Source organism: Sturnira hondurensis, unplaced genomic scaffold (assembly GCF_014824575.4).
Source record: "Sturnira hondurensis isolate 20B ecotype Veracruz unplaced genomic scaffold, ASM1482457v3 Scaffold0001872, whole genome shotgun sequence".
Classification (NCBI taxonomy): Eukaryota; Metazoa; Chordata; class Mammalia; order Chiroptera; family Phyllostomidae; genus Sturnira; species Sturnira hondurensis.
The window spans coordinates 32,941,294-32,956,051 of record NW_028074503.1 but is presented as its reverse complement, the minus strand read 5'-3'; the positions used below and the strand labels follow the sequence as shown (position 1 = coordinate 32,956,051).

At 43.9% G+C, this 14,758-nt stretch overlaps 1 protein-coding gene across 1 annotated transcript in view; it reads right to left on the bottom strand.

Moving 5' to 3' along the window:
• PHLPP1 (PH domain and leucine rich repeat protein phosphatase 1) overlaps nt 1-14,758 on the bottom strand; it is a 172,676-nt gene that overhangs the window by 34,542 nt on the left and 123,376 nt on the right. The window contains exons 5-8 of the mRNA XM_037035406.1: nt 9,042-9,188; nt 8,182-8,412; nt 2,768-2,970; nt 770-830 (exon numbers count right to left, since the gene is read on the bottom strand). Coding sequence (XP_036891301.1) covers nt 770-830; nt 2,768-2,970; nt 8,182-8,412; nt 9,042-9,188 — 642 coding nt within the window. The remainder of the gene's footprint in view (nt 1-769; nt 831-2,767; nt 2,971-8,181; nt 8,413-9,041; nt 9,189-14,758) is intronic.

Sequence of the window (14,758 nt, the reverse complement as noted above, 5' to 3'; positions counted from 1 at the left end):
TGCATTAATAGTAGCATTTGAAGGGACCACATCTTCCCAAGCACTGTGGATATTCAGAAAACTTGGGGTAGTTCATTTGGAAGTACATTAAAGTGAGTTCAGTGTTAGTGTGTTAAGATTATTAAAGTTTAATTTGTGCAAATACACGCTTTATGTCTTCAGGAAAAAGTCTACTGTAATATGTTTGGGAACTGGCATGACTCTGACACACTACAGCCGTGAGTCTGCATGAAAGAGGAGACGGCCAGCTACTCGGGAAAGAGCTGAGAAAGGTGAGCAGGCTGATGGGAATCCTTACCAAGCTCACTTCAGTAAGGATTGGTAGGCTACTTTGGTGGCTACTTTCCCAGGGTTCTCAGCTAGGAGATGTATGTCCAAAATAACAAAGAGGAAGAGGGGAAAATCAAAGAAATACAGCACAATAATTGTTAATGAAATCGACACCATTTTGGGGAAAGACACAACAATGCAGGTTAATGTAATTAAAGAGCTACGGAACCTTCCAACCCACCAATCTTCCAAACCCAAGCCTGGTGTTCAAACTGGGGTCCACGCCAACATAACACCTTGAATCTGCTGTTTGAACTACAGTATACAAGTGCAGTGTTTTAACTGACAGATACTCATGCACATTTTCCCAGGGTAAGTTAAAACTATTAAATTTATACACTTCAAAGTATAGAAAAAGTTCTTTATGCCAATGCTCAGTCCAAATTACCTAAGGAATTTTCGAGGGGACGGTAGCACACCCTAGGACTTGGCTTCTTACCTGGAAACGTCCAAATAGGACAGATAATTCGGAACTGGGTAAACATCAAGTTGAACAAGTTCTAGAAGGCAGAAAAAAAACCACAAAAGCGTTAGCATTCAAGAGACACAGAGGCTCTGTGTGTGCAGAATGTCGTCCCTGGGCCGCACTCCCCGCTGCTTGTTTAGGTTAGGAAGTACAATGCACGCATCTGTCCTCCGGAACGACAGGGAAGGGCACACGGCTTCTAGTGCAATCACAAGACCTTGCTCCGAGTTGAAAATAAATCACTTGTTCTACTTTTCCGCCTCTTTCCCATCCACTTATTGTGGCTCTCCTTGTTAGGCATGCTAAATTTTATCTGGAAGATGAACTATATAAATACTGGGGTTTTTTTAGACATTCAGTGTTCCTTTCCATAAAACCAGATGCAACATGGCTTTTGCCTTTTTCGCTCTACTGAAACAGCACTCCTGAGGGTTGGAATGACTCTCCCTACTCAAGTCTGAGAACCCCTCCTCAAAACTGGTTAAAACAGGACAGCACGGTCTACCTAGGGCTTTGTCTCTGGGACCGGGTAGTTTCTAACCACAGTCAGGTCCTACTTGGTTGCCCGCTCTGGTACCAGCTACACAGGAGGGTTTGTAAGTCTGCTTTTGCTATGTTCTCTTTTCCAGTTACCTCCCTTCCATGGTTTCAGGTATCATCCCCGAGTCCCAAATCAACACCTGTACTCCTGACTGCAAATTATCAGCTTACATGAAGACCATTGCAATAACCTGGATTTAGCGGGGGATGGGGTGACCCCACTCTTCTCCCAGAATGCACTCTGCACACTGCTGTCATGTAAACAGTCTTTTAGCATCACATCTGTCACATGCCTCTTCAAAGCCTCACCAGGACTCTAAGCCATGCGTACCATAATTACTTATTACTCCCCAGCAAGCACCTGAAGTTCCGAACCCTGTCTTCCTCCACCTGCCAAGCAAACCACATTCCAAGTCTTTCTTTTCCAACACCCGTGTTGTGCCCATGACTGTCCAAACCTGTGACCCTTCAAGGGCCTACAGCAATTTAAGCTTTGGCCTATTTCTCCAGGGAGATGGCCGTACACTCATTTTTTAAAGATTTTATTTATTTATCTTTAGAGGGGAAAGAAAGGAGAGAGGGAGAGAAATATCAATGTATAGTTGCCTCTCATGGGTCCTCTGCCGGGAACTGGCCTGCAACCCAGGCATGAGCCCTGACTGGGAATCAAACCTCGATCATCTGGTTCACAGGCCCGCACTCAATCCACTGAGCTACACCAGCCAGGGTGGCCACACACTCATTTTTAAGAAATCCCTTACCCTTCAGAACTCAAACACCGCACTATGAATGAAACAGCTGCGTGTTTAACATCTGTTTAACTTGGGAATACTTTCCATTCACGCCGGCAGCAACTCCCCCTGCACAGTAGCTAATGTGCTCATGTCACCAATAGCCATGATTTCCAAGTTCTAAGACAGAGAGCTTAATAAATGAGTAAGACTCTTGCTTGGTGGTGTCCCTGTGGGTCTGTAAGTGAGGTTTCTCTCAGGGTGAGTCCCTTTGTCAGTGGAGCAGGAAATCTGAGGACCTGAATGAAATCCAAGATGGATCCTTTCACATTCGCTCTCCAGGATTAAATCAAGGTTCCAGATTTACTTTTATTAACAAGGCAGCCCAAGAAAGAGTTCGCCCTCCCCATACTCTTCCTTCAAGCAGAGGCGCCAATCAAAAGTGGGAGTAACTTACCTAAGTAATCACAACACGAGAAAAATGAGTTAGGAACTATGAAATCCCCCTTTTTGATGCCTTTAAGTAGCAAACCACAATTCTTCTAATTTTTATCTTAGCAAAATTCTTCTAATTTTTATCTTAGCAAAATTTGACACATTTTACTAAACAAGGAAAGAACCATCAAACCTGGCAAAGACTACGGCACTGAACAACTCTGCGAGCCAGCCACGCAGCTTTGACGTGGTCTCTGTCACTCACCGTTAGAAGAGGCATACAGCGCTTTTAGGAAATAGCCGCAGATGTTCAGTGTCACCAGCTGATTCCTTTCACAGTGTAAAACTTCAATGTTGTTGAAGATCATGGCATCCAGATCACCAAGCTTATTGTCGCGCAGATCAAGCTGAGTGACATGCTGGAGAAAGTCCACTTCGTCTGCTATTAGCTTCCTAATTTTGTTCAGTCTGGAGAGAAAAAGGACACAAAAAGAGGCTACAATTAACTAAATAAATAGCTGCACCCTAACATGGTGAGATAAGGAGAAGGGACTCAAGTCTCACTGCATTATAGTCCTGCATGGCTTCTTCAATCACAGCCGCTGGCCTTCCTTAACTGGTCCGATTCTCTGGCTATTTTTAGCTACAACCCCTAAGCCTGGAGGAGGAGCATGTGTATTGATTTTATCTGAGTTCATGTGAAGAGGGAAAAAATCCATTTACGCATTTATTTTCAAAGAATACAGTCGAAAGAATACAAAAAACACATGACGACTGTGTTGACTATTTATGGAAGGGGAGAGGATAAGCAGGCAGGTAGATGTGTGGCTATGAAGGACACATGTGCAAATGGTAGCACATACGCACCAGAGATAGGAATGCAAATATCTGGATTGGACAGGCTCAAAACCCAGAACTGTGTACCTCTATCTTTAAAATTATGCTTGAAAGAGCAGCGTGCAGAAAATGCTAAAATCTGGCATCTAGGATGTACTGAGACATTATCAAATGAAGGGCAGCGATGAGGAGCAACGGGTCCAGGACAGAGTGGGGCAAAGGGAAAAGTTGGCAGAGCTCCGGCACCAGAACTAGGTAGCGAGGGGCCGGCACTGCCGTGGAGGGGCTGCCAAAGAGTTAGGTAAGTAGGAATAGGGACTAGAAACCAATCCAACAAAGACATAGTCAGCCTCCAAAGGGAGAGAAACTAATGAAAATCTTGACTCCCAGTCTGCTAGGCTATGCTCAACTTTTTTACAAATAATAAGAATACTCTACTTTTCATTACAAAGCCAGCGAGATGCTGAGACCATGCACTCAGGTTATAAGAACATTAATATGAAAGCTGGAGCTTAGAAAAAAGCTAAATGTTCTGTTATGTATTTCTGACCTTTGAAAACTAAAATAAAATGATGGTAACTGAATTATTAATAGCAACAGCAGAAAGCCATTAACACACCAGGATGAGTGACAATGAAGGGCTGGGGCTCGTCAACCCGCAAGTATGGCACATGGCCTCTTCAAATGTCCCCATGAGGATCTTTTGGCTCCTTTTCTCTTTTATTACAGGTTGTAAGATTAAAAAACTGGCCTCAACCCAGCTATCTGACTATTTCCAAATGCTCGCTTGATTCTAGAAAATGCATGCACAGTAAAAAGAAAAATCAAATATCATTTTGGATATAAAAGACTGCAAGAATTGGCAACGTGTCCCATGTCCTCTCTATTCTACACTTTACATGGTCTTCATAAGGTGGCATTATCATCTTCATTTGAACTTGCTACCCCCACAATTTCACTGTATTAACACTGAAATAATTCAAGGGTTGGTTTAATGAGACCAAACAAAACTATAATGAAAAGGAAGTTAACATTTCCACTGTTTGGGTTAAGTTGCCAAGTCTGACTAGGACTCAAGTACCAAAAATTTTTAGGCTCACACAATAATACAACAATTTAGGATGAACTTTTAAAGACTCAAAATGGTTCAAGTTTCCTTCCAATAATCCCCTCAATTAACACAGCCATTCTGTCATTTTCATAAATATCAATTGAGCATTACTCCGAAACAGTTAAAGGCTATGGTGACAGTGCTCAATGGCTTTGACTTGATAAGAAATTAATAAAACGAGGTGTTTTTCTATAGATTTTGAAATTTCATGAGGAAAAATCACACATGCTTTCATAGATAAAGTATACGACTACAAGTAAGTGATGAGTGCTATATAAACAATGGATAAAATACAGAAACCAGTTAAAAAAGATGTCATGGGAGAGGACACGTCTCAGCTGAGTCTGGGTAGGCAGAACTGGAAAGACGTACATGGGAGAAGAAAACTGTCCTGGGAAGCAGCCAGAGGGCCGCTGGGCCGAAGGAAAGGGCACAGGTGAGCACATGCATGAACAGGGCAGGGTGCGTGAGAAGAGAGTATGACTCCCTGGGGGCCAGTCCACTAACACGTATCAAGTACTACATCTAACACTGGGGGGGTGGTTCAAGGACCAATACGAGCAGTGCTTCCCAGGTTATCTATGGTGAGGGACCCACTTTCTAAACTTCTGACATCACAGACTGGTGTGCAGTCACACTGCACACGACCAGCACACAGGTCACACCACAAGCGGCTCACCACTCGGGTTCCCCTGCACAGTGAGAGTTCTACTTGTAGGAGCCTACTTGGGTAGTTTAGCAATGTTGAATCAGTGTTTCTAAAATATGGAGTCTCAAATTCTATGTGTATCTTGCAGAGGAGAAGTGGCGAACAGCTAGCTCGCCAGCACAGGGTGGAGGACCGCACTTTGCGCGGCTCTGAGCAAGAGCCTCCTCATTAAGGAACTCACAGCCTGCTGAGCGGAAACCAGACACGAGAGCTTGAATGGCCCAACTGGAGAACTGAAGGCTCTGAGCAAGACTGTGCTTGCTGGAGAGGCGGCATGACGGCATCAGATGGCTCAGCCAGGAGACAAGAGCAGCAGCGAGAAGGAAAAGGAAGGGGCTGGGGGAGAAACTACAGTGAAAGAAGAACTGATAGAACCTGGTGGTAAACAAGAAACAGGGTCGAAGTTTTGTGTCTGGATAACCAGTAAAGTGGTGCTGTTGGCAGCAAACAGGAGCCCAGGGGAGAGCGCTGGCTGAATGAAGAAAGAAACTGAACACGTGCTTGGTTAAGTGTATCAGGAGGGAAAACCAAGGTGATATTATTCAGTTTGCAGGTAAAGTAGAATTAGTTCCAAGAGCAGACGTAAGAGTTAGGGAAATAATTACCAAGGAGATGGAAGGTGAGTGACGAAGCCCCAAGAACAGGCCACCACAACACAGAAAACAGAATGAGAAGTGATCGAGGAGAGAGACACGAGTAACACCCACATTTTGAACAGAGACAAGACGGAGGAATTATTAATGATGCCATCGAAGAAATAACATCAGACTCAAAGAACAGCACCACAAGAAAAAGAACAAGATTAAGGTCCCAGGCAGCTAGTGCAGTTGGCTAGAGTGTTGTCCCAATTTTCCAAAGTTGCAGGTTCGATCTCTAGTCAGGGTACACAGCAAATCAACCAAGGGATATATAAATAAGTGGAACAACAAACTGATGTTTCTCTCTCCCCCCCTTCCTTTCTCCCTCTCTCTCTCTTTAAAAACAATAAGTAAAAGATTTTTTAAAAGATTTAAAGAAAAGTGATCACTTTTAATCTGACATAACATTTCTAGCTGAAGGAATAAAAAAATGAATCAATACAATTCACCCTTTGCTTACAGAAACTAAGTGAAACTTCTTTTAATTTATTCCTATTAAGGCAGAATTATAAGCTAATCTGACCAATTTCCTCTCCTCAGATCAGTGGCCTAATAAGAAGCAGTTATCTATTCAAGATCACTCAACATTTACAGAGTGTCCAAAGAATATTCTGGCATTTGAATATAACTGTAACTGATCTAATCTAAATAGACCTAATGAAAACTAGAAGTCCAAAGAATTTATAAAGCTCTCAATAAGAACAGTTACTTCTAGACATAGTAGATTGATCTTATTGCTAAGCTAATTCAGATCAAGAAACATGACATTTTATTACACGTATCAACCAAGTAACTCAGAAATCCTCTCATGCTTGTTACATGAAGTCATTAGGGCCACTGTTTTACTGCTGGGTGGCTGAATAAAAAAGGCCTTAAAATCTTGAATATGAAGGTTTTTAAAAATCCAAGTGACTCAGAGGCCAGTAATATTAACAATTTAGTTAGAAAGTTAACAAGACAAGGTGTTCAGTTCTTTTACTTGTCCATTCCAAAGGTTCTCAAAGCCATGTAAATTACAACCACTGTACTCCCTGAATTCTGGCCTGCAAATTTGCTGTCACTTTCCCAGGAATGACAGGCTTGACTCCTTCGGTCTGAGGAACTAACCCAAGCGGCTTGTGAGACAGCAGAACTGGGGTTCCTAGGCCAGACCACATGGACAGAGGAGCGAAGACAACAAAAGATGATGCTACTCTCCACTGGCACAACTCCACAGGTCTGGGTGAGGGTCTGGGTTACCGCCAGAGAGAGCAGTGGGCAGTAAAGCAGGGAGAGAACCACGCCTGACAATCAGAAAGGCTCAAAGAGCCAAGGCCAGGCCCCGCGAGTGGCGAAGCAGCCTCAACCCAGTAACAGTAACAACACAGTCCACTTGCCAGGAGGGTGAAGTTGTACCTCAACTCTTTCCAAAGCTCCATGAATTAGGTTCCATTAGCTGTAATTCAGAGAGGAGAACACAGCTGCGAAGAGACATTAAATATCTCACCCAAGACTAAACAGGGCTATTACGTGGTCACAAATTACGAGCGAGTGGGGAAGTGAATTGGGGTGAAGAAGTATCGACCTGGACAAGTCCGTAGTAAAACCTAAGCCTCACAGCTGTTTTTGTAGTAATTCAATCCCATGGTAGGCTTTCGTTTTTCCTTATAATACAGAAACTTCGAAGAACGTTCTCCTTGTATACTGATCCTTTCTGCACTGGAAACCAGAACTGAACCTTGCGTACTCAGAGATGATTACTGGATGTCTTTGATGTAGCAAGGGTTGTGTTAGTGGTTTCCAGGTGGAGTTCAGGGTGATCGGGATTCAAACTGTAGGTTCCCTGCTCCTGCACAGGGTGATTTGGGCCAAACAAGAGATTCTGAGTTCTACATTTCTGTAAAGACTAGTACACTAGGCAGCACCACCTAGATGAGGAGAGAGATAATTAACATAAATAAGTTACATAAATAAAGAAATCTAACTTAATGGACATACTATATTTAGACAAGCCAAGGAAGGAAATTTAAGAAAGGAGATATTCTCAATGATATTAACTGCCTCAAGTCACAGAAAAGGACTGAGAGAAACAGATTCACTCTGCTCTTAGTGATACGGTTTCATTTTCATAAATAACTCCCCCAACAGCCTCCAACTATTCACACAAATTAAAACTGGGTTCACACCGACAAAACAAAGCAAAACCTTCAACACATCTTATCATTCGTTAATGAGAAATTTGAAAAAGCAAGTATCAGGTATGAACGAAGCCCAGAGAAATAGAAGAATGGGGCCCAACTGCAACCCCCCACCCCGCTCCCCTGGGCAGGAGGGTGTCACCAAAAGGACCACCACCCAGCCCCCACGTAGAAGCCGGCCGCTCCCGTGGGCTATGCTTCTGACACCTTAGATCGACGTGCTTCACGTGCGGCATCCGTCGTAAGGCCTGCAGCCTCAGGGCCTCCACGCAGTTCCCAGACATGCAAAGTCTGTCCACGGCGGTCAGTTTCTCCAGCACCTCTGGGATGTCAGTGAACTCGTTGAAGGAAAGCCCAAGGTAACTAAGCTGATGCACGTTCTCCAACTCAGCAGGAAGGGTCTGCAGAAAGTTTCCATCCAACAAAAACGTCTGCAAGCTATTCAAGAACACACAAGAATTATAAAGAGAACGTGCACGTTTTACATCTTTATTAGCAACATACAAGTTCCATAAGCACAGATCGTATTACTTAAAAAATAAGTACTTTTCTTTGCAAAATGAATGGTGGCAGGCCTGAGGCAATAATATACCAGAGAAAAAAGATCAGAGATAAACATCTTAATCATTTATTGAAAACAAAAATTATGACCAATTTTCCCAACTTGGATAGGCATAAATGGGAACAATGTGAGCTAATTGCAGTGTGAATGCCAGAGACGAAGTCAGCCCAAATACCCATCTTCCATTGTTATTTTTAAAAGAGAACTTCTAAGTCTCAGAATTCAACATAACCCAGAAAATGAGCAAGTGACCCCTGCCCTGCCCGCCCTCCCCCCCACCCCCCTCAGACACATTCATCGGTAGGGATCTTCAGTTCTAAACAGGGATGTTCAAATTTGTAACAAGATACTCAGAAGCAAAACAGATGAACCCTACACAAGAGCCTTGATTTGGGGTGAATACTTATATGACCAGCGTTAAGATAACTAATCGCATGTGCAGTGTCCCCGATGTGGCCCCCCCCAGTTTCCGAGGGACACTCCGAGGTGGGTTTCCAGTACGTACTTGTGCATGACTCCGACAGCTGCGGGGACGGCTCGGAGGGCGTTGCCCGACACGTTCAGCTCGGTCAGGGTGGGGATATTGCAGACTGCTATTGGGAAGTCTCCTAAATGATTATTGGAAAGGTTAAGACTCTTCAACTTGGTGAACCTATTACAATAAAACAAAAGGAAAGAAAAGACAAAGGTCACAGATGTGTCAGTTCACACGATTTGAGCACAGCTTTAGAGACAACCCAGCCCAAACTCGGAATCCCCCCGAGGAGGCGACGAAGTCCTCAGAGGGTAAGCAAGCAGAGCTAGGAGGCAGAGCTTTGCTCCCAAAGGCCAGGGTTCTACCTAAAATATCAACACGGTAGAGAAAAGAACAAAAACAAAAAACTTATCACTCTACAGTTGAGTATTCCGGGAGGTGTCCGCTGCCGAGTACATTTTTTTAGCTTTACCTCAGCCCGCTTAATTCACACGTGTGAATGGTAACAGAGAGGGAGGAAAAAACCAGGCAGATCGGCTGAATTTCTGGGTTATCTCACACATCATATTTTTCTGCTTCATTCTAATCCACATGTAAAATTAAAACAAAAAGAACTACACTCTCTCTAAGGCGGGCAACTTTGCAGTCCCAAGTTGAAGAGCCAGTCATCACTGCTCAGGCCCAAAGGAGCAGGTGGTACTGCCCGCCCGCCCCCTCACACAGGTCGCCCCCACCCCACCGTTCCTAGCCCTCCCCAAACCTTCTCCTGTGTGTTTTCTCCTTCACCATCTCCTCCCCGCGGCACCGTCAGGCGGCACCGTCTTCTTTGGGAAGCGTTCTACTGCTCCGTGAACAACTCTCTCTAACCCATCGCCTGCCGCATCCCAGCCCAGCACTTTCCCCTGTTTTATTTTTGTTCATGGCTCTTTCACTTTCTCACTGGTCCAATAATAATTAAGTTTTACTTCTCTGTGCACTCCTATATTAGGCCCATTGCCAACTTCTGTATTTTTTCTTTGAGATGAGACTCAGAGGAGTTAGTACATTGTGCTCATTATTTTAGAAACTGCCCATGCCCACTAGGCAGCACAGGCTATGCCTAGAACAGAGACATAATCTTAAAAATAAATCTAATTCAATCCAACCAGCATTTTAAAGAAACTGTCACATGATATTATTTGTTAAATTCTATAGTAAAAAGTATTAAGCTTTGCTGTCAACAGGTGTATAGAATCTATTCAAAAAAGAAAGCTGTTATGCGCCCATTTTACAGGTTGAAAGTGTTAACTGGATTTTTTCATAATAGCCATTTTCTTAGAGGGCAGAGTGTGGACCTTATAGTATTTGAAAGAAAAAAAAACTGCCCTGGCTGGTGTAGCTCAGTGGACTGAGCGTGGGCCTGTGAACCACACGATAGTGGTTTGGTTCCCAGTCAGGGCACATGCCTGGGTTGCAGGCCAGTTCCCAGCAGGGGACTCACAAGAAGCAACCATGCATTGATTATTTCTTTCCTTCTCCCCTTCCTCTCTAAAGATAAATAAAATCTTAAAAAAAAAAAACCTTGAGAATTACTGCTAAACCTAAATAATCATTTTTTAAGTGTGTTTCATATTTTACAATCTGATTCATTAGGCCTTCTTAAAACAAAGAATGCTTATTCTCAATTCTGATTGTCTATGGTCTACACAACACTAGTTAGAATGACAAGATCTGTTATTCCTAGGGGTCCGCAGAGTACTGTTGGGGGACCCCAGAAGAGGTCCCCAAAACTTTATAGGAGATTCCCAAGCCCAAACTTATTTCCATAATAACACTAATGTGTCATCTGCCTTTTCTCATGCTCGTGTTCATCAAAGCGTCCAGTGGAGGGTCCCAGATGCAACCTGCCGTTGCGACACACACCTGACTGGATGCTGAGACAGACATGAAACCCCACCTACCTTCTAACACGCCAGGCGTGAAAGATCTGTAAAGACACAAAACGAGGACACTCTCCTCCCGGGTTTGTTGTTTTAGAAAATAGTTGTTTTTATAAACATATTTATGTTAGTAAGAATGGGTTTATTATTTTTCTAAATTATAGTCAACTATTTCTCAGTTTAAATTTCTGATACAGTAAATATAAATAGATTTGATACTTAAAACCTGCTTAGGGTCCTCAACTTTTGAGAAGGTAAAGGAGTTCTAAAATTACCAGACGCATAGGACATCCAGTTAAATTTGAATTTCCAATAAACAACCAAATAACTTCTTAGTGTGAGTATATCCCAAATACTGCACACGACACACCTAAAAAATATTTCATTTGTTATTTTCCTGAAATTCAAGTTTAACTGGGTGCTGCTTTTTCCTCTCTAAAACTGGCAACTCTGTCCTGAAATAGATGAAACTGCTGTTACAGTGCAAACCAAAAGAGTATCCTACTCTCTAGGCATGCTGCCCCATCTGGTAGAACCGGTCACGGTGCTAAAAAGTATGCATGCAATTAAACTGAGCTTTTAAAAAAACTTGCTCTAGGAAGGGACGACACGAGACGTTACCCAACCCAGTACAGTGCATGGACGAAGAAGGAGCTCTAGGGGAAGTAGACTCACAGGACCATTTGATCATAAACTCCTGACTGGGCAGGTCACGGTGGGTACTCATGCCCCAGGAATGGAACTTCTTCAGTAAAGGTTCAGCTCTGCTTCAGCAAGCCCTGCCCACTGCTGGTGACCATCTAGGTCAGCACACCGCTGACACACCCACTTTTCAGGCCCCTCAGAAGCCTAGCCAGCCCGGAGAGAGCACATACTACTGCTAACTATCCTGTAATCCGGGCCCAACCTTCTCTCCCACCTTCACGCTATCTGCCTTCCACTCCCTCCTTACGCACAGAAGCAACGGCAACGCCCAGAGCATCTGTGCCCTTTCTTCCCAGCACTGCCATCAGTTCGGCTCACAGAACAGAACCTCTCACAGAAATGCTCTCCAGGGCTGGACGTTTCCTACGTCCACAAGTACAAAGACTTTCCAGGAATTCCTCCAGATGGGAAATGGAAGCACAGACTTTCGGAAGTGTCAGCAACAGGGGAAAAGGTGTACTCAGCTAAGGAAAGAGATTCACGAGGACCGCACCACTCCTGAGAACAAAGGACAGCAGCAGCGGGTTGAATGAGTAAAGGGCAGTTGACAAGCTTAGATGGGAGAGGACAAAAAAAAGCAAACCCTTAACCAGTATCTTCCATTAGTTTTACGTATGTATCTTTGGTACTTTAAAGTGGACACCAGCTTTCAATGTAAAGACAGGTAATTGTTCTTTGCAGCAACTCAAGGATAAAAGCACGACCAGACCTTCTGGTGAGGAGAGCTGCCCACAGTCTCAGGAGCCAAGCACCCTTACAGAACAAGGAATCTGAGCCCCTTCCCCTAAGTCTGCTCTGCCCAGTAGGGTGCTGTGGGCATCAGGCGGCCACTGCTTAGGTGAAGCGGGGCTAGTCCACACTGGGATGCTCTCTACATATAAAGCACACACTGAATTTCAGACTTAATACAAAAAGCATATAAACTCTAAGTTCTTAGAGCTGATTATTTTGATGTATTGAAATGTGCCTCTGAGTTATGCAAATTGTACTGCCCCTTCCTTACCTACCTGGAGAACCTGAGTTGGAGGCCTTGCTTATAATAAAAGAGTATCAGTGATAACATCTCATGATCTGTCAGGAGAACAGGACAAACTTTTACTTATAAGCATCTGCCCTTCCTGTTGTCCTGTGACGAGCCTCCGAAGTCCACTCGCCTCACCCCATCCCTAGCTCAGAGGTCATATGGGCCTATTTTTCTCTTTCTCCAAAACTCTTCAGCATGAGGAGAAAGCACGTGTGTATTAACGTTGGTTGTTTTCTCTTGCTACTCTGTCTCATTTCTGTTGAATCGGACCAGCTATAAGAACCTGAAGGGTAGGAGAGTTTCTTCCCCCTCCACACAAGTCATCAAAAAAAGTGTATTTTTCAAGGTAGGAGGAGAGATTGCATTTTCCTTAAGTTTGTTGGCTTGATTATAACTTAAATATATAGATATCAGTATGGGGCCTCCATTTATACCCTTGCCCTAGACTTGTACATTGTAAGAGCTGATTCTGATTTAAAAGTGGTATCTTAAATTCCTCTCACTCCTCACCACATTCCCACCTCCCTCGTATTCCTTCCTCTGCAGCCCATCCCCCAAACTCTTTCCAGAAAAGAACACAGTGTTCAGCAGACTTGTTCAGCAAACAAAGCATTATTGTTTCTTGAGAACTCAAGTTCTCAATCAGAACACATTAAAACTCAGCTGTTTTGGAAACTCTAACCCTTAGCCTCCTTAGAGTCCCACTTTTTCTTAATAGATATGGAAAGCAGTCAGATGACAGGCATCTGCCAATTCCGAGAAAGATAAGAGGGAAGGTCTTCCTAGAATCGACTTCCCTCAGGGCTTAGAGGGGATGAAACAGATACCTGGAGGCAAAGTCTGAGCTGAGAGCCAGATAAGAGAAGCAAAGAAGGGGGGGGGGGGGGGGATGACTTTCCTCCCTTAACCTTCCTCCTGGACAGAACGCAGAGGAGAAAACAAGGTGAGAACACACCCGGGGAAGGAAAGACCAGAAACCCTTCCATCTCCTAAAAGAAGGAAGGACTTTCAGCTCTGTCCCGCACACAGGAGCTGGATCAGTGCTCACGGACCCAGATTCTAACACAAAACTGGACCACTTTAAAAAGTACGTATTTGGTGAAATACTTTAAAATGTTTACTCTAACTAATATTATAGTTTTTAATCCTTAAAATGAAGTTATGTCATACTCAGGCTACAGCCATTTCCTCCTAGCTATTCAGTGCAGGCAGGCACAGCAGATGAGAATACCACCAAATTTAAGATCACTGACAATTATTTCAGTTTGGCAATAACGGGGGACAGTTCTTTCCGGTGCCTTAGAAACTAAAAGAACAAGATGCTGGCTTGTTTTTGAACAAACACCTCTGACACAGGTGTGTCTGCACACCCAGCACCAAGGCTGAAGAGAGTTACTTGAAGTGGGTACGTATCCTCCTCATGTCTCAGGGCTATCGAACGTGAGCCTTGAAGGGGCCTCTGAAATCTTCTTTCACATCCCAAGCTAAGAGATTAGAAAAACAGGCTCAGAGAAACTGCATACAACCTGAATCTTCTGCCTTTCTTGCCTGCTCTTCTTTTATTCCATCTTATGAAAGAGTTTAGTGTAAATAGGTATCGATTACTAGTAATTCCAAGTCCCAGGTCAAAGGGGGGCCTCAGGGCAGTGTCTGGAAAGTCCTCCTCACCCCCCTTTCCCACTACAGAGTGGCATCCCTGGTAACGGAGGGCGACGGACGTTTCGAGCACCATGCACGCACACACCCGAGCAGGCAGGGCCCAGTGCTCCCAGACCCCCGACAGCCCAAGAGATTGACTGCACCCTCCAGAGCAAGCAATGCGCTTTAAGGAAAAAGATATAACCCTGTGCATTTGTTCTGTAATAGAGCTCTGAGCAGGGAAAAGAAACCAAGTTATTAACACTGAGCCAGAGTCTAATAAAGAGTGATCTTTTCCCAAAATGTAGTTACACAGCACAGAATTACAGTATTGTATGAGCAAATGGCACTGGGCACTGTGTGTATCTCTAGAACTCAGGTCTGGCAAAATCCAAAGTTCCAAGGCACCACTTCTGTTTTTAATACCAAGTGTCACAGAAAAGTACAATCAAGTAAACACA